This window comes from Ailuropoda melanoleuca, chromosome 6, assembly GCF_002007445.2.
Source record: "Ailuropoda melanoleuca isolate Jingjing chromosome 6, ASM200744v2, whole genome shotgun sequence".
Taxonomy (NCBI): Eukaryota; Metazoa; Chordata; class Mammalia; order Carnivora; family Ursidae; genus Ailuropoda; species Ailuropoda melanoleuca.
The window spans coordinates 90884195-90905195 of NC_048223.1; the positions used below are offsets into that span (position 1 = coordinate 90884195).

Sequence of the window (21001 nt, forward strand, 5' to 3'; positions counted from 1 at the left end):
AATTAAAAATTACTTACAAGACCAATGTGATAATAAAAAGCATTTTAAATTCTCATGCATTGCTATTGAGAGCCTAAATCCAATTTTGGACCTTGTTTTGCAATATCTTATGGTGCTAAGGCCTATTCTGTAATTAACTCAGTACTTTCACTCTAAATCATATACTCAAGAGAAATGAATGCCATCTTCAAAAAGACTTTAGAGGAATATTCATAATGTCTTTATTCATAGTAGCCCTGAACTGGAAAGGACACAAATGTCCTTCAGTGGAAGAATGGAAAACTGTGGTATACATAGGTAATGACCTACTACAAAGCAATATAAAAGAATAAATCATTGGTTCATGAGACAGAGTGGAAAACTCTGAGAAATCTGTGGAAAAATAAAGCCAGACACATGCTGTGTTCCATATAAATGAATTTCAAGAAGTGGCAAAAGTAAATTTTGATGACAGAAATAAAAGTAGTTCTTAGTTGTTTTCTCTTGGTGTGGGCTATTGACTGGCAAGGGGCACAAGGAAACTTGTGATGAGATGGGAATATTTTATAGTTTGGTTTGGTAGCAGTTACATGGCTGTTTACATATGTAGAAGATTATCAACCTGTAATTAAAATTTTTGTGTTTTACAGTGTGTAAATTATACCTCATTAAAGAAAATACCAGGTTAAAGAGGAGAAAAAAGGAAGGACAGTTGTAAAAAAGTATTTCTGTTGTCTAAGCTTGTCTTTCTTGACATATGTAATTCAGGATTTTGTAAATTTTGCAACTCTAGGGCACTCATTGCAAATATACCTTTGAGGACTTGTACAAAGGACTGCATAGGCTATTGACAATGGTGGTAGTATGCTATCGTATGCAGTGAAATGGTAATTATGGTATGTTTCTGCTGAAATTTCTCATTTCTAAATATGACCAATTAAATGTCCTCTGGGACTATGTTGTGATTTAAGTTCCTGCTCTCTTTTTTTGTACTCCTCTAATGAATCTTGAATGTTCCAGAGGTTTGTCCTTTTGGACCCTGTGTGTCCTCATCGGGCATGGTAAATAACCCTGTGGTAAATACATCATCAGAGTACTTGAATGTATTCTCATTTATGACTGCAGTGACCCTCACCTACTTTGAAGGTGGGGAGCAACTGGTTGATGGGAAAGTGACTAGCAACAGGGTTCAAAGGAAAATGACCTTTGTTGTTTCTTCTTCCTGACTCTCTTCTGTTATGGATGCACAACCCACCAAGTTTGAAGTTCATGATGGACTGTGTCATCGTATCCCATCGAATGGATATAAATATGTTCAGGAATTTTAAATGGTTACATCAGGAAATTCTCGTGCATATTTGCAGCAGTTTCTATTGTCTTGATCTAAGATTTATCAGTCCAATTGCCATAAGGGAAAACTATGACTGGTAATCTTCCAGAGTTTAGAAATCTCTGTCTTCCATGAAAAAAAAAATTAGCCTTAATAATTTCCTATTAATTTGGGGCGCCTGGGTGGCACAGCGGTTGGGCGTCTGCCTTCGGCTCAGGGCGTGATCCCGGCGTTACGGGATTGAGCCCCACATCGGGCTCCTCTGCTGTGGGCCTGCTTCTTCCTCTCCCACTCCCCCTGCTTGTGTTCCCTCTCTCGCTGGCTGTCTCTATCTCTGTTGAATAAATAAATAAAATCTTTAAAAAAAAATTTCCTATTAATTTAAGACATAGGCATTCATTGATTTCTTTAGTAGTTCAAAAAATTACATCTCAATTAAGAGTGTTCTTCGTGCCCCCCCCCCATTAGCTTAGGAGAAAGATCCTGGTTTGTTGGAAGAAGAAAAAGCACATTGTCAAAGAAGCTCTGTTTCCTGTGAGCTGCTTCTTGGTGAGTACTTGATCATGGGAATAACTTGGAATCTAACAAGTCAAATATTTAAAGCAGATACTGGTTATGTTTAAGTTTGTATTGTGAATCATGCATAGTTAATGTAATAGTTTTAACTAAGTCAAAGAATTAAGTAAAATACAACTTAATCATGGTGGCTTACTTACTAGGTCACTGATTTCCAACAGATGCCCATACTCCTTTCCCAAAGATTACATGTCAATTCATCCAACTTTTAGCTAGGCATAAGCGTTTTTAAAAAAATGAATGTTCCTAGGGTGCCCGGGTGACTCAGTGGAGTAAGCGTCTGCCTTTGACTCAGGTCATGATCCCAGGATCCTGGGATGGAATCCCACATCTGGCTCCCTGCTCAGCAGGGATTCTGCTTCTCCCTCTGCCGCCCCCACCCCCCATGCTCTCTCATTCTCTCTCTCTCTCAAATAAATAAATAAAATCTTTAAAAAAAATAAAAAATGAATGTTCCTGTAGTGATTGCAATAGGAATATAGGTGTAATTCCACCACACTGAAATCTTCCAGTGTAACAAAAATATTCCCAGAAAACAATGTTGAAAGGTAATTCATGACTAATAGCAGAAGGAAAATCTGTTCTGCCCGGTGTGTAGTGAGAGGGAAACTGATGCACTCATTAAGTGTTTATTAATTGATTTTGAACAACCAAGTCATGCAACCATCCCTCATCCCCATTTTTAGACATGGTTTCTCTTAAACCCAAGGACTGGGTAGTTATAAGATACTGTGATAAACTAGATTTCCTGCTCAGTCTTGAAGTTTTGGGTAAAGAACTCAGGATGAACCAACTTCCGGAAAATAACTGGTTTGGAACATGCTAATAGGAAAATGCCCCCCCCCACACTTTCTTTTTCCAGAAGGCTAAAGTCAGTACGTTGGAAGGCTTTATATATTGCATATGCTACCTGAACTATAGAAATTAAGACCGTGACCCCATAAAAATATTCTCTGTGGGATGACAGCCTTCATTGTTATCTGTTTTATATGTTATCTGCAAAGAATATTTTTTATTTTACATTGTTTACCTTATGGACTATTATTCAAAGATATTATTTTCTAGGAAAGTTACATTGCACATTAAAAATTATTTTTTAAAAATTAACAATAAACCTTCAATTTTTACAATTTAATAATAGAAAAGTTCAAAATAATTTATAATACAGCATTTAAATGATGTAAAGTGATTCCTCATTCAGAATTGTAGCTGCAAGTAGCATTTGTTTTTTTAATTGTGGCCATCAATTAAATTTTTTATTCTTTGGTGATAGTGTTTTCTGTTTAACAGGTCCAACAGAGTTGATGACAGAGAAATGGAGATCACTATGGAGGTGAGGAATGAGACAACAATCCAAGAATTCATTCTGGAAGGGTTTCCTGCCATTCAGTACCTGGGGAACATCTTCTTCCTGGTGCATCTGCTGGCATACCTGGCCTCTATCACAGGAAATGTGGTAATCATCATCATCACTTGGGTTGACCATCGCCTCCAGACACCAATGTATATTTTACTCAGCACTTTCTCCTTCTCTGAATGCTGTTTTATCACCACAGTTATTCCTAAACTGCTGTCCATCTTTCTTTCCGGAAGGCAAACAATTTCCTTTACTGCTTGTCTCATACAAGCCTTTTCTTTTCTGTTTTTTGGGTCAATAATTTTCTTCCTCATGGCTGTAATGTCCTTGGATCGATACCTGGCCATTTGCAAGCCTCTGCATTACACGACCATCATGAACCTGAAGACTTGCTTCCACCTGGTCACTGCCTGCTTCGCTTTAGCCTTCCCTCTCATCACTGGTCTGGTAGTAAAGGTTTTCCAGTTATCCTTCTGTGGCCCCCATGTCATCCTCCACTTTTTCTGTGACGTTGGCCCCCTGATTCATCTCTCCTGTTCTGACACCAGGTCTGTTGATATGTTAGCCTTTGTCCTCATTTCCTTTATCCTCTTGACATCCCTTCTCATAACCCTCATTGCATACAGCAACATAATAGTCACAGTCCTGCGACTCCCATCAGCCAGGGAGCGACAGAAAGCTTTCTCCACCTGCTCGTCTCACCTCATTGTCCTCTCTCTGATGTACAGCAGCTGTGTCTTTATATACGTGAAACCAAAGCAAAGGAACAGGCTGGACTCCAACAGGGAGGCTGCCCTTGTGAACACGGTAGTGACCCCGCTGCTCAACCCTGTCATCTACACTCTGCGGAACAAGCAGGTCCACCGGGCTCTGAGGGATGCTGTGTCCAGGGTGAGGTTGCAGAAACAGAGCTTTGGAGGGTAAGTGGATCTTCTAGTTCAATTTCCCATGATTGAAGAAATCTTTTCTATAGAATTCTACATATGGTGATCTAGCTTATGCTAATTTTTATCTGGATGGGTACAATCTTACTTTGCAATGCAATACTTTTCACTATTTGAAAATTCCTCTTAGTCCTCTATGTTGTGCTAAAGAATATCTTCCTTGATTTTCTACTCGGTGGTCTTTTATGAATTCAATTAAAACAACATTTATAGAGCCTAGTATACATAAATCACATAATACCAGGTCTTTTAGAATAAGAAAGTTGCCAATCAGATAGTAATAATTACTGTTCATGGTACATTCTTATGCTTTCATATACCCAAGATAAAATAGAAACCACTACCATTTTATATATTCAGGGTTTGAAATTTTAAAAACAAATTGTTCTGAAATTATATAAAGTCATAGTATTATAGCCTAATGAAAATTAATGGTATTTCATGAATTGTATCTTTTATGTAAATGAGCCAGCAGTAAGCTGGTTCTTTCTTTGGGTCAATTGGTTTTAGAGGTATAAACAGCTCAGTTTAACTCCATGTGGTTAGGATGGGTGCTTTGATTTTGTCATCTTCCAGCTGTATCTAATATTATTAATAAAATTGTCTTTAACTCATTCTTGAAATATAAATAAAATTCAAAACTTTAAAAAGGTTTTTAAAGGTTTTATTTATTTATTTATTTATTTATTTATTTATTTATGAGAGAGAAACAGGGATAGTAGTGAGGGAGAGCACGAGCAAGGAGGAGAGGGAGAAGCAGGCTCTCCTCTGAGCAGGGAGCCCAAAGCAGGGCTCGATCCCCGGGTCATGACCTGAGTTGAAGGCAGATGCTTAACTGACTGAGCCACCCACACACCCCAAAACTTTTAAATTTGTTCAGTTTTTTTCCCTGTAATTGATGTTGCCAAGCCCTGACCCCAATACGTCGCTGAAAGGTAGGTGATCGCACTACCAAATTCTCTCCAACACATAAGAGATATTTACTCCTAATGTGACTTTAGGTGTGGGAGCTGCCACTGTCTTCCAGGTTAAGCTAAATTATGGTTGACCCTCTATGCAGCAAAAACTAACAAAACTCAAAATTAGGAAAGTTTAAAAGGAAAATGAGTGCATTGATAATTTAAAAAATGGATTAAAATTGGGTCAGTTATTATGTTTGTAGGTTCATGGAGGAAGCAGCTCCCACATGAAGACAATTGGCCCTAATGGGAAGTAGTTCCTGTCACATCTGATACAACACGTGTGTGCTGTGCATTTGATTTTCAGTATGTCCGATTTGAGTGCATATGTTCCTTTCCTGCTTGATTTGAGAATTACTTATATTCAAGGCATAATCTGACTAGGAAGAATTTTAGACTGTCAAAGAATATTGGGTGATTTATATTTTTTGCCTGGGAATGGTTTGATTATAAAGTGTCCTGAGGGTTATGATCTTCCAAAGAAGCTGTGTCTGTGTCCCTTCTTTCTCCAAAGAAGATAATTTCTGAGCCTCATCTAAAAGCAGGAGTTCCCTGTGTTTCTGGTTCCTGTACATTAGATAAAATAGCCACCTCTGCCATTTTTTGCAGCCTGGCCTCATGAGCCAGACTAGTGCAGGAGATGAACCTCACCAGTCAGCCTAGTCGGAGATTTGGGTACTCCTCAAATCTTTGTGCTCCTTCAAACCACCATCTTTGTTTTTAGTATGCCCCAGGAGACTAAGGTATGCCAAACCTTGTCAGTCCCTGAGACAGGTAGGATAGAGGCTAGTCTTTCTAGCAGAAGCTGGAAAGGTGGGGAAGGCTAGATGTGTGGTCCAATTCCTTCTCTTCTCAGTGAGCAGCTGAGAGAGTGAATTCCCTACTCACTGTGTGCTGAGTTGGGAAGAGGCCCTGTGGCAAATGGCTACACTCTCATTTAGACCACACACTCTTTAAAACTGTTGCTTTACTGTCTGTCATCCCCAAGGGCCTAAAGAATGCTGAGGCCCACTGGCTCTTAGAGACAGGCAGGTTAGCTGGAGGCTTGGTTCTATCTCTGGAGCAAGCCAAGGGAGAAGGAGCTCCAGAAAATGGCCACTGGAGTATAGTGACTTCCTGTCTGTCAGTTCCCAGATGCAGGCTACTTAGAAGCCAGACCCTCAAAGTAGCAGCTGGGAAAGTTGAGGCTTTAGATGTATAGTCTAATCCCTTCTCTGGAGAAACTGAGAGCTGGCCATTTTTGCCTGCTTGCTCTATGCTGACCCACGGGGAATAGCTGAGGAAAGTTTTTGTGTGCTGCATTAATACCAGTCTCTGATTTTAGTCTGTGGTGGGCCTGTCAGCTCCTAGAAACAGGGAAGTTAGGAGCCAACCCTTTGGTTGTCAGCCCTATAAATTGAGGCACCAGATGTGTGGTGTAAGCCCTTTGCTCTTCTGGGAAAAGCTGAGAGTTGCGGGTTCTCACCTGATTGTAAGGTGCTGTGTGGAGAGGGTTTTATGGTGAGAGTGTCTCATCTTTTCCCATCTATTTTGATGTGGCTATTTTCTCAGTTGCATGGTATTGTAGGCGAGTCTCATCTAGTTTCTGGATATCTTTCAGAGGGAATTGATCTGCGTGTAGCTGTTTATTCAGGGTGTCTGTGGAAGGAGGGGGAGAGCCAGAGGTCTCCTATTCTGCCATCTTCCTGATGTCCCATTTCCAGTTTTTAGCTATTACAAATAAAGCTTTTCTGAACATTCATGTACAGGTTTTTGTATGAATATAAGATTTCATTTCCCTGGGATATGTGCCTAAGAACACAACTGCTAGGTTGTATGGTAGTTGCACATTTAGTTTTGTAAGAATCTGACAAACTGTTTTCCAGAGTGATTATACCATTTTACATTCCCATTAGCAATGCATGAGTGACCCAGTTTCTTTGCATTTTTATAAGCATTTAGCATTACTATTTTTGTTTCACCACAATTAGAAATTAAACATCCATTTTTTGAAAAATCAGGGAATGTACTACTGTTTATGAAACACCATCACTCAAACCTCCCAAACTATCCTTTTCTTCTTTAATTGAAATTTTTATTGAAATAACTGTAGATTCACATGCAGTTGTAAGAAATAGGAAGATCCGTGTACACTCTGCTCATTTTCCTGCAATGGTAACATTTCGCAAAATTATAGTTTAATATCACAATCAGAATATTGACTAATACAATCCACTAATCTTTTTCAGATTTCTCCAGTTTTACTTGTACCTTTGTATGTGTGTTTACCCCTATACAATTTTATCACGTCTTGGTTCATGTATCTACCACCACAGTCAAGATACTGGACATTTCCAGCACCACAAAGATCCCTCCTGTTGCCTTTCAACAAATATACTTACTTCACCCTCCCACCCCTGAGGAAACATCTTCAATTTCTTTTCTTTTGTTTTTAAATAAGTTCTGTGCTTAATGTGGGTCTTGAACCCACTACCTGGAGATCAAAAGCCACATGCTGTACCAACTGAGCCAGCCAGGCATCCCACATCCTCAGTTCCTAAAATGTTCTCATTTCAAAACTGTTATACAAATGGAATCATATGATATGTAACCTCTTTTTTTTTTTAACTCTGTACGATTCCCTTGAGATTCATCTAAACTATTGCACATATCAATATTTCATTCCTTTTTATTGCTGAATAGTAGGCAATGTTGTGGATAGTATGATGTGTTTATTCACCTGTTAAAGGACATATGGGCTGATTCCAGTTTTTGGCTTTTGCAAGTAAAGCTACTATGAACATTAATGTTTGTGTACAGGTTTTTTGTGTGAACACAGGTTTTCATTTCTTTGGGATAAGCACCCAAACATGCAATTGCTGGGTTGTATGGTAGTTACATGTTTAGTTTCATAGGAAACTGTCAAATAATTTCTGACAGTGCTCGTACCAATTTATATTCCCACTGGCAGTATATAGGTGGTCTAGTTTCTCAGCATCCTCAAAAATATTTGGTCTTATCACTATGTTTTTAACCACTCTGGTAAGTGTATACTAACATTTCATTGCTGTTTTAATTTGCATTTCCCTGGTGACTAATGATATTGAATGTCTTTCATTTGCTTAAATGGTATTTGTGTACCTTTTAGGTGAAATGCCTGTTCATTCCTTTGCTTATATTCTGATTGGGTTATTATTATTATTTTATCTTACTGTTGAGTTTTAAGAGGTCTTTATATATTCCAGATGTAAGTCTTCTGTCAAAAATGTGGGTTGCAAATATTTTCTCCCAGTCCATAGCTTGTCTTTTTATCCTCTTTGCATACACTTTCACAGAACAAAAGTTTTTAAAATTCTGATGTGGTCTAATTTCCAGTTTTTCCTTTTATGAATCATACTTTTGGTGTCAAGTCTGAGACATCTTTGCCTAGCCTTAGATCCTGTAGTTCCTATTTTTTTCCTAAAAATTATTAATAGTTTTGTGTTTGTCTGGGATCCATTTTGAGTTAGTTTTTATTGTTTATTTTGTTTTAAGTTTTCAGACTTAGGTTGAGGTTTTCTTTTGTTCTCCTCTTTCTCTCTTTTTTCTGTTTTTGCATGTGGATGTCTAATTACTCCAGCACCATTTGTTGAAAAAATTATCTTTCCTCCACTGAATTTTTTTAGTACCTTTGTCAAAAATCAGTTGGGCATATTTGTGTAGATCTATTTCTGGTTTATTTGTTCTGTTCCATTAATCTATATGTATCCCTCCTTCACACCACACTGTCTGATTACTATAACTGTATAATAAGATTTAATGTTGCATAGAGTCACTACTCCTACTTTCTTCTTCTTTTTCAAAGATTAAGGTTGCTTAATTTGTTGGCATATAGTTGCTGGTAATAATTTCTAATAATTGTTTCTATTTCCTTGATATTAGTCATTATCTCTTCCCTTTCATTCATGATTTTATTGATTTGTGTTCTTTCCTTTTTTCTTTTGGATAAGTCTGACCAGAGGTTTATTAATATTATTAATTCTTTCAAAGAACTTCTCAAACTCAACACCCAAAAAACAAATAATCCAGTCAGAAAATGGGCAGAAGACATGAATAGACACTTCTCCAAAGAAGACACACAAATGGCTAACAGACACATGAAAAAATGTTCAAAATCACCAGCCATCAGGGAAATTCAAATCAAAACCACAATGAGATACAACTTTATACCAGTTAGAATGGCAAAATTAACAAGGCAGGAAATAACAAATGTTGGTGAGGACGTGGAGAAAAGGGAACCCTCCTACACTGTTAGTGGGAATGCAAGCTGGTACAGCCACTTTGGAAAACGGTATGGAGGTTCCTCAAGAATTTAATAATAGAGCTACCCTATGACCCAGAAATTGCACTACTAGGTATTTACCCCAAAGATACAGATGTAGTGAAAAGAAGGAGCACGTGTACCCCAATATTCATAGCAGCAATGTCCACAATAGCCAAACTGTGGAAGGAGCTGAGATGCCCTTCAACAGATGAATGGATAAAGAAGATGTGGTCCATATATACAATGGAATATTACTCAGCCATCAGAAGGGATGAATACCCACCATTTGCATTGACATGGATGGAACTGGAGATTATGCTAAGTGAAATAAGTCAAGCAGAGAAAGACAATTATCATATGGTTTCACTGATATATGGAACATAAGGAATAGCACAGAGGACCATAGAGGAGGGGAGGGAAAACTGAAGGGGAAGAAATCAGAGAGGGAGATAAATCATGAGAGACTCTGGACTCTGGGAAACTAACTGAGAGTTTCAGAAGGGAGGGGAGTGGGAAGATGGGGTAACCGGGTGATGGGTATTCATGAGGGCATGTGTTGTGATGAGCACTGGGTATTATACACAACTAATGAATCATTGAACACTACATCAAAAACTAATGATGTACTATATGTTGGCTAACTGACCATAAAAAAAAAACCCTCAAAAAACAAAGATTAAGGGCCTATGCCTTTCCATATAAATTTTAGAATAAGCTTGTCTATGTCTACAAAAACTTTGCTGGGTGTGGGGAGGGTGGCTGGTTTAGTTGGTAGATCATGCGACTCTTGATCTTGGGGTTATAAGTTCAACCTGCACGTTGGGCATAGAGTTTACTTTAAAAAAAAAAAAACTGCTGGGATTTTGTTAGAAACTGTATGAAGCCTGTTTATCAATTTGAAGAGAACTGACATCTTAACTATTCTGAGTCTTCCAATTCATGCACACTTTCTTTCCCCATTTATCTAGCCTTCTTTGATTTCTCTCATTATAGTTCTGTAGCTCTCCACATATAGATTCTGTGCATATTTTGTTAGATTTATACCCACGTATTTCCTTTGAAGTTACTGCAAGTGTAATGTATTTTTAATTTAGGTTTCCATAAGTTTTTAGTTAGTATATGTGATTTTTTTTTTGGTGTTGATTTTGTAACCTATGACCTTACTGAAATCACTTATTAATTCTAGGACTATTTTTGTATGTTGTTTGGGGTTTTCTAAGTATTCATATCATCTGCCAAAAGGGATGGTTTTATATCTTCCTTTCTGATCTGTACACATTTTTTTTCTTTTCTTGCCTTACTGAAGAGGCTAAACTTCCAGAGTTGTCTTGTTCCTTATCTTAGAGAGGAAACCTTCAGTCTTTTATCATTAAATATGATGTTACCTCTAAGGTTTTGTAGATACTCTTTATTAAGTTGAGGTAGTTCCCCTCTACTCCTAGCTTATTGAGAGTTTATTTTTATTTTTTATCGTGAATGGGTAGGGAAGATAAAATCCCTGTTCAACCACTAGAAAAAGGTATGGTTTTTCTGTTGGTGTTTGGCTGGAGTAGGGTTACTATTGAAAAAAATTCGTTATTAGGACATTCTTCACCCAGTTTTTTGGTTAAGGGAACAGACTTTATTTTTTTATTTTTTATTTTTTTTTCCTTTTGGAGCTATTTTTAAAAATCTGGTAGTTCTGAGTTAGAGGTTTCCGCAGCACTCTTTCTGGGATATATGAAAGGCAATAACGGCCAGATGGCTTCACAGGCAAATTCTACCAAATTCTACCATTTAAAGAAGAGTTAATACCCATTCTTCTCAAAGTATTAAAAAAAAAAAAAAAGGAAAACATCCAAATTCATTCCATGAGGCCAGCATTACTCTGATACCAAACCTAGACAAAGACTACATTAAAAAAGAGAACTACAGGCCAATATACCCGATGAACATGGATGTAAAAATACTGTATGTTGGCTAACTGAACATAATAAAAAAATTCTCATTAAAATACTAGCAAACCAAATCCAACAGTACATTAAAAGAATCATTCACCATGATCAAGTGGCAATTATTCCTGGACTGCAAGGGTGGTTCAATATTCAAAAATCAATGTGATACACCACATTAATAAAAGAAAGGGTAAGAACCATATGATCCTCTCAATAGATGCAGAAAAAGCATTTGACAAAGTATATATCCATTCATAAGAAAAACCCTCAACATGTTGCTTTAGAGGGGGAACATAACATCAGCATTATAAAGGCCATATATGAAAAACCCACAGCTAATATCAACCTCAATGAGTAACAAAAATGAGAACTTTTCCTCTACAGTCAGGAACAAGATAAGGAAGTCCACTTTCTCCACTATTATTTAACATGGTACTGGAAGTCCTGCTTCAGCAATCAGACAACAAAAAGAAATAAAAGGCATCCATATTGGCAAGGAAGTCAAACTTTCACTATTTGCAAGTAACATGATATTTATACAGAAAACCCAAAAGACTCTACCCAAAAATTGCTAGAACTGATACCCGAATTCGGTAAAGTCACAGGATATGAAATTAATGTACAGAAATTTGTGGCATTTCTAGACACCAATAATGAAGCAGCATAAAGAGAAATCAAGGAACAAATCTCATTTATAGCTGTACCAAAAACAATAAGATACCTAGGAATAAACCTAACCAAAGAAGTGAAGGACTTGCACTCTGAAAACTACAAAGCACTGATGAAAGAAATTGAAGAGGATATGAAGAAATGGAAAGACATTCCATACTCATGGATCAGAAGAACAAATATTCTTCAAATGTCCTTATTACCCAAAGCAATCTACACATTAAGTGCAATCCCTATCAAAATACCAACAGCATTTTTTCACAGAGCTAGAACAAACAATCCTAAAATTTGTATGGGACCACAAAAGACCCTGCATAGTGAAAACAATCATAAAAAAGAAAAGCAGAGCTGGAGCCATCACAATTCCAAACTTCAAGTCATATTACAATGCTATAGTGATTAAAACAGGGTGGCACAAAAATAGACACATAGATGAATGGAACAGAATAGAAAACCCAGGCATGAACCCACAGCTATATGGTTGGTTAATCTTTGACAAAGCAGGAAAGAATATCCAAAGGGAAAAGATATCCCCTCAACATATAGTGTTGGGAAAACTGAGCAGCAACACGACAAGAATGAAACTGAACCACCTTCTTTCACCATATACAAAAATAAACTCAAAATGGATGAAAAACCTAAATATGAGACAGGAAGCTAACACAATCCCAGAAGAGCACAGGCAGTATCCTCTTAGACATTGGTCATAGCAATTTCATTCTAGCTATGTCTCTGTGGCAAGGGAAAAAAAAGAAAAAGAAACTATTACAACCATAAAAAAAATCAGGAAGAAATAGTGGGTATCGGTGAGCCATGAAGGCACTGTCCAGGAAAGAGAAACCATAGGCTAAGGAAAATTTTAAACATATCTTGGTGCTAACTCACCACCGCTTACTCGAGAAGCAATGTAGAGTTAGTTCAGCCCATTTCTTTGAGTGTCCACTTTGTAAGCCTTTCCATCAAACCACATGCCAGGCCCTCTCCTCCCACCTTCTCACTATCATTTTGCCACTGGGACTCGCTCAGGTATGACAGGTATTTCTGCACCATGAAGCTGGCACTGAATAAAATTAAAACCCCATGCAAGTGAGCCTTTATCTGAGCATTAAATGTATAGTCTCACATTGCTCTAGCTTCTGTAACTCATCTACCATTACTCTTTATTTTCCCTCACTGCCAGCTGAGAATATGACCATGAGGTCCAGGTTTGGCCTGGACTGAAAGCAGAGTGATAGATGGACTGATGTTATAAAAATGATTTAGTCTATTTGTGGAAAGGTGGGACCCACATAACTACTCATGAAAGTTTCTATAATACTTGCCTCGACCATGTAACATCAATACTGATGGGGGCAGATTCAGGCAGAACAAATTTCCAGCTACCTTATGCTTCAGGGTTGCCTACAAATACACTTTGGGGTTTAGTCCCCTTCTCTGACTTTTGGTGGAAACCAGACCACAGAATAATGGGTCACTTCTCCCATAGCATCCCAGCGAAGATACTGAGGAGAAGCAGCACTTTTCCAAGCCAATGGTTGCTATGGATACAGCTTCTCCACCCTTAGATTTATCACTTTTCCTCTTCTGCATCTAGAAAGAATCTGGGGATCCACTTCTCAGATTCATTTAAAAAGAGAGGGGCCTTCCTGGTTAGTGATGTTACAGAAACCACCTAGCATTCCTGTTTACTCCGTTAAGAGGGAAAAAAATGTGTACTTCCCTTTTTCTTTCTTTCTTTCTTTTCTTTTTTTCCTCCCTTCCTTCCTTCCTTCTTTCCTTCCTTCCTTCCTTCCTTTTTCTTTCTTTCTTTCTTTCTTTCTTTCTTTCTTTCTTTCTTTCTTTTTATTTATTTGACAGAGAGACAGCCAGCGAGAGAGGGAACACAAGCAGAGGGAGTGGGAGAGGAAGAAGCAGGCTCCTAGCAGGGAGCCCAATGTGGGGCTTGATCCCAGGACCCCAGGATCATGCCCTGGACCGAAGGCAGACGCTCAATGACTGAGCCACCCAGGCACCCCTGTATTTTCCTTTTTCGAGGAGATTGGGGAACACAAAATATTCTTCAAATGCCAATATGCAATGAAAGAATTATAACCTTGGTGGAAGCGTGAAGAATTATTGACCAAGAAAGATAGACTTCCTCAGTTTCTTCCCAAAAGCCTCATGAAAGCCAGGATATAATCCAGCTCTTTCAAGCATAAAAATCTGTTCTTTCAAAAACTATGCTCTGACCTCTGTGCATACATCACACGTAAAAAATTGTAGTCTGGACTTTTACCTCACATCAGTAACAACATTCAGTTTGGGATTTTAAAAACCCTTGAGAAATTGTCATATAATTTCCTTAAAAAATCTTGGCAGAGAACAGGGAGTCAGTGTCACCACAGACAATGGGAGATAAATATAAGGGTTGCGCAAGTAACTTGTTCTCAACAGTGACCAATTGGCTGCCCCCAGGAGACCAGCTGTGCTTTTACTTTCTGACCCTGTCTCTTTATCATGTACAAAAGTTTGGGGGCCTGAACTCTCTGCTCACTGGCTGGGTCCATTCTGTTTGGTGGTCATACAGTCTTCTGGGAAAAATATCACAGAGCCTCAGACTTGTGTGTCAGCAGCTCCTCATTGCTGATGCAGTAAAACAAGGATGCTTCTCCACATGGAAAGGTGAGGATGGGATAGAGGAGCAAGTGCAGTGCAAGAGGTGTCTTGGAGCAGGAGCACCCATGACGTGGACCACTGCAGCAGGACCCTTGTCTCAGCAGCACTTAGGGCTACATGTAAAAGAAGCTGCCTGTTCCCCTTAACTGGTATACAAAGGTGGACAGCAATGTTGCATGGTAGGTGGGCTTTTACCCCCTGGGGGAAGCAGAGCCAGATGTTTCATCAGAACCCTATGTAGTCTGAGAGTCCAGCTGTAGCTCAGAATTGGGGGCAGTGAAATGTGATTGTTTAAAACTGTCTGTTCCTTTCTGGGGTTTCAGTGGTCCAGGCTACCATGTAGCCTTTCTGTGCTATGAAACATTCTGGGCTATGGAAACAGGACTTCGTCATTCAGAACACTGGCAGCATGAGATGCATATTCACCCCACTCTGGGACAACAGGCCGTGACAAAGGAGTTTCCTTCTCCTCTCCTTTCTCTTCAGCCTACAGCAAGCTCTTGATTTCTTGGAAGACAATAGCTGCAAGAGGAGGAAGTCCTGCCCCCCATGAGGTGACTCCTGTGTGTGCCTGGCCTCAGGGACCCTGGTGACTTGGTGGACTTACTGGGGTCAACAGGAACAGAAGCAGAGGCTTGTTCAGGCTGTGCCACTCAGGGGTGAGCAGTTCGGTTTGATGAACAGCCCTTCAGGGGATCTGGCTCAGGGTGAGTTAGTGAGAGTGATGTATTCCACACAGCAGACTTTTAGCCTAGCATTGAGATGCTAGAGCCAAACACCATTGTAAGAGAAGTTACTCACTGAGAACACTGATGTAAGAGTGAGTGTGTGGGTGCTAGATGCCCAGCATATCCCCCTAAGTGGGTTATTCCTATGAACTGTTGTCATTCCCACCTCCCTCACAAGACAGCATGAAGGCTGGAGGGGGTGCAGGGATGGTAAACCCAGACCTTACAATTATGTCATGTTGTTAGGGAGCCCCTAACATCCTCTAGTCTCCAGTCTCTTCTATAAAATGCTTGTGGTAAAGTAGAGCTTCTCTAAGCCCCATGTCATTCCACAGATCAATAACTCATCAGTGATACTCAGTATGGATAGAAACAATTAAGATAAATAAGGCTAATCCTCACTTAAGGTTGAGAAACCATCAACAATAAATTTCTTTCCATTTAAAAATATTGTATCACTGTATTGTAAACAGCAAGGGCTCTGGATTTGGGCATTTGGGTTAAAGTCCCAGCTATGTGACCTAAAATCACTGGAACTCTCTAAAGCTCAGTTTCTGCATCTGTGGAAGAAGGGGCTCATGATTATTGTGAAGACTATAGAAATTCTGAATTTCAGTAACCAGCATAGTACCAAGCTTAAGTCCTCAATACACGATGACGATAACTTGTACCATAGAATGTGTTACATTATTAAAAGGAATATTGAAAGGGAATATTACTAGCATTACTATTATGCTTACTTAGAAATTGGTAGTATTAAAAACCATATAACGTTGTATAACTATGAAAATATCAACAACCCTGCCTACTGATATATAAGCATTACATTAATGATCGTAACATTACAATTAGACTTTGAGGAATACATAGGAAACATTGGCATTATATGCCAAGTGAGTTACACCCTTTATCTTATTCTGACAAGAATATGAATAGGTAGGTCTTATCATCTTCATTCTACAGAGGGTGAAAGTGAAGTTCACAAAGGCTAACTAACTTTCCAAAGATGCCCCATTTCTCAGGAGTTAGAACACAGTATTGAACTAGTATTGAACTCAGGTCCTACTGATTCAAGAACCAACTAGCTAAACCAACTAGCTAAATTTTGCTATCAGCCTAGCCATCCTCTTGGATAACCAAATAACTTAATCATGCTCCTCTAAAACTTTTGTGCATGCTGATTTTAGGTTAAGACAAGCAGTGATTCTGTTGTAGAATGAGATGTCCATGGAAATGGGAAATGTTACAACTGTCCAAGAATTCATCTTGGAGGAGTTTCCCGCCATCCAACACCTGGGAAAGATCCTCTTCATGGTGCACCTGCTGGCATACCTGGCATCCACTATAGGCAATGCCCTCATAGTCACCATCACCTGTGCTGACTCCCGGCTCCACACACCTATGTACTTTTTCCTCAGCACTTTCTCCTTTGTGGAGTGTGGTGTCGTAAGTGCTATTATTCCTAAGTTTCCGGTCATCTTTCCCTTAGGCAAGCAAACCATTTCCTTTCCTTCCTGTTTCATACAAACTTTTGTCTTTTTATTTCTGGGAGCAGCATGTTTCTTCCTCATAGCAGTGATGTCTCTGGATCGGTATGTGGCCATTTGCAAGCCTCTGCATTACCCGACCATCATGAATCTGAAGACTTGCTTTCTCCTGGTCACTGCCTGCTTCGCTTTAGCCTTCCCTCTCATCAGTGGTCTGGTAGTAAAGGTTTCCCAGTTATCCTTCTGTGGCCCCCATGTCATCCCCCACTTCTTCTGTGACCTTAGCCCCCTGATTCATCTCTCCTGTTCTGACACCAGGTCTGTTGAAATGTTAGCCTTTGTCCTCACTTCCTTTATCCTCTTGACATCCCTTCTCATAACCCTCATTGCATACAGCAACATAATAGTCACAATCCTGCGATTCCCATCGGCCAGAGAGAAACAGAAAGCTTTCTCCACCTGCTCCTCTCACCTCATAGTCCTCTCTCTGATGTATGGCAGCTGTGTCTTTATATATGTGAAACGAAAGCAAATGAACAGGCTGGACTCCAACAGGGAGGCTGCCCTCGTGAACACGGTGGTGACCCCGCTGCTCAACCCTGTCATCTACACTCTGCGGAACAAGAAGGTCCACCGGGCTCTGAGGGAGACAATGTGCGGAATGAAAATATCAAGATAAAAAAAAAGAAAACCCACATGGCCCTGGAGTGGAAGGCTTCAGAGAACCATTAGTCTTCATTCTGGCCAATGTAGCAGTCCACAGAGTCATAGTGCAGGGTCTCTGACATACCTCGCTTGAACTCTGCACATTCCTAGCAAAGTAGGAATCTGTTTTTCAAGGCCCTTGTTGTGCATAGCTATCTTCTCCCTAAATATTCTACAAAGTGATGACAATTGATTAATTGCAAAATCCTTTACTGAATTTTTATTCTTCCATCTGATATAAACCATGTGCTTGAGATTTCCAAAATTTAGTAACTTATTCATTTATTTCACTTCTCTCTATCCATGAACGTGACTGAACAGAATTAATAATGATTTACCAAAAGGCATTTAGACATTCAAATAACAGAAAGTTTTATATTAGGCTGTGGAAAGTAGGAAATAATGGAAATAGTACCAGTGCTTGGGTCCACATTCCCTCCATGCCTAACCCAAGAAATTAATGGTCATAGTACTCTTCACCTTCAAATATATATGATTTGCATCAGGTGTGCTCTTAAATGCTGTTCTTGGCCCTTAGCTTAGCTACATATGTATGCATCCAGTCCCATGCTGGAGAGAAGCAGAATTATTCTCAGCCTTAGACCATTCTCTAAGGAGAAGGAATAACCATAGCAGCCCATGTCTGAGCAATGTTCCTATTTCCTAAATTATTGTTTTCTAGCTCCAGCCCTCAGACACATAATTCACGCTCATGACTGGTTCCTGTCCTAAAGCTGTTACCACAGAATGCTTGTATATATCAGTGGAAGGGAATACATATTATATTTCTATAATTTCTTACAAAGTTTTGAGTTGGGGGAACCTGTTATTTGCTTATTTTCTTCACATTATTAATGAAAATAAAACATCTTTCCTGGTTGATTGTGTTGTTATTTTCTGATTGATAACCTATTTGAAAACCAACATTTCCATGACCTCAATCCTTAAACTTTGTATATGTTTTGCACCTATTTTCCAGCTAGAATTTTTTATTCAGAAGGAACATCTCTAAAAAGATTGACAACGTAACAAACAATAGGCATTGGTGAGGATGTGGAAAAAGGGGAACACTCTTACACTGTTGGTAGGAATGCAAACTGGTGCAGCCACTCCAGTGACCAGTATAGGGGTTCCTAAAAAGTTAGAACTACTCTACAATCCAGCAATTGCACTACTAGGGTATTTACTCAAAGAATACAAAAATAGTAATTCAAAAGGATACATATATCCTGATGTTACAGCAACATTATCATCAATAGCCAAATTATGGAAAGAGCCCTAATGTTCATGAACTAATAAATAGACAAAGAAGATGTGGCATACACACACACACACAAACACACACACACACACACACACACACACACACACACACACACTGGAATATTACTCAGCCATAAAGAGAATGAAATCTTGCCATTTGCACTGACGTGGATGGATCTAGAGTATGTTATGCTAAGCATAATGAGTCAGAGAAAGACAAATACATATGATTTCACTCATGTGGATTTACAGGCTTGGGGGACAAAAGAAAGATAAGCAAACCAAGAAACAGACTTATAACTACAGAGAACAAACTGATGGTTACCAGAGGGAAGAAGGAAGATGGGGGATGGGTAAAATAGGGGATGGGGATTTAGGAGGGCACTTGTGATGAGCACAGGGTGTTGTATGTAAGTGCTGAATCACTAAATTATACACCTGAAACTAATCTAGTTTGTCTAATGTAAGGATGGCTACTCCAGCATTCTTTTGATGTCCATTAGCATGACAAATAGATCTCCACCCTCTCACTTTCAATCTGGAGGTGTCTTTGGATCTAAAATGAGTCTCTTGTAAGCAGCATATTAATGGGTCTTGTTTTTTAATCCATTCAGATACCCTGTGCCTTTTGTTTGGAGCGTTTAGTTCATTTACATTCAAAGTAATTAACAGTGTCCTTGTATTTCCTATAGAGCTGCTGTTCCTGTAGATTGTCTCTGTTCCCTTCTGGTCTTTGTTACTTTTGTTCTCTCTCTGCTCAAAGAGTCCCCTTTAGGAAGAAAGGGATAAAGGAAGGGGGGGGGTAATCAGAAGGGGGAATGAAACAGGAGAGACTATGGACTATGAGAAACAAACTGAGGACTTCAGAGGGGAGGGGGGTGGGGGATTGGGATAGGCCAGTGATGGGTAGTAAGGAGGGCACGTATTGCATGGTGCACTGGGTGTTATACGCAACTAATGAATCATCGAACTTTACATCGGCATCCGGGGATGTACTGTATGGTGACTAACATAATATAATAAAAAATCATTAAAAAAAAAACAGTCCCCTTTAATATTTCTTGAAGGGCTGATTTAGTGTTCATGAATTCCTTTAGGTTTTGTCTTGGAAACTCTTTCTCTCTCCTTCTATTCTTAATGACAGCCTTGCTAGATACAGTGTCCTTGGCTGCATATTTTAGCATGTTGACTATGTCATGCCAGTTTTTCTGGCCTGCCAGGTCTCTGTGGGCAGCTTTGTTGCCAGCCTTATGTGTGCTACCCTTGTAGGTTATGGACCTCTTGTCCTGAGCTGCTTTTAGGATTTTCTCTTTATCTTTGTCATTTGCAAGTTTCATTATCATATGTCAAGGTGTTGACCCTTTTTTTTGTTGATCTTGAGGGGAGTTCTCTATGCCTCTTGGACATGAATGCCTTTTTCCTTCCCCAGATTAGGGAAGTTCTCAGCTCTAATTTGTTCAAATAAACCTTCTGTTCCCCTTTCCCACTCTTCTTCTTCTGAGACTCCTATAATACAGATATTATTTTGCTTTATGGAATTGCTGAGTTCCCAAAGTCTACCTTCATGATCTTATAGTATTCTTTCCCTCTCCTTTTATTTATTTATTTATTTATTTATTTATTTATTTATTTATTTATTATTTTTTTAATGATTTTTTATTATATTATGTTAGTCACCATACAGTACATCCCCGGTTTCCGATGTAAAGTTCGATGATTCATTAGTTGCGTATAACACCCAGTGCACCATGCAATACGTGCCCTCCTTACTACCCATCACTGGTCTATCCCATTCCCCCACCCTCCTCCCCTTTCTTTCCCTCTTCTTTTAAGCTTCATTGTTTTCCATAATTTTCTCTTTTATATCATTGGTTTACTCTTGTGATTCATTCATCCTCATTTTTTTGACCTCCACCGCATCTCAGTTATAGCATTTTTAATTTTGGCCTGATTACATTTTAGTTTTTTTATCACTATAGCAAGGAATTATCTTGTGTCTTCTATGCTTTTTTCAAGCCCAGCTAGTATCTTTATAATCATTGTTTTAAATTCTAGCTCAGACATTTTACTTATCCCTGTTTTTTTTTTAAAGATTTTATTTATTTATTCGACAGAGATAGAGACAGCCAGCGA

The 21001-nt window shown here is 38.9% G+C and overlaps 2 protein-coding genes across 2 annotated transcripts; both read left to right on the forward strand.

Annotated features, from left to right (window-relative positions):
* Window positions 1-3212: 3212 nt before the first annotated feature.
* Window positions 3213-4166, forward strand: LOC100483808 (olfactory receptor 6C74). Its single transcript, XM_019793857.2, has one exon. The coding sequence runs from the start codon at window positions 3213-3215 to the stop codon at window positions 4164-4166; it is 954 nt and encodes a 317-aa protein (XP_019649416.2).
* A 12468-nt stretch (window positions 4167-16634) lies between these two features.
* On the forward strand, window positions 16635-17579 carry LOC100484062 (olfactory receptor 6C74-like). The gene has a single exon (XM_011218067.2). It carries the CDS (start codon window positions 16635-16637, stop codon window positions 17577-17579), a length of 945 nt encoding a protein of 314 aa, XP_011216369.2.
* The last annotated feature ends 3422 nt before the right edge of the window (window positions 17580-21001 follow it).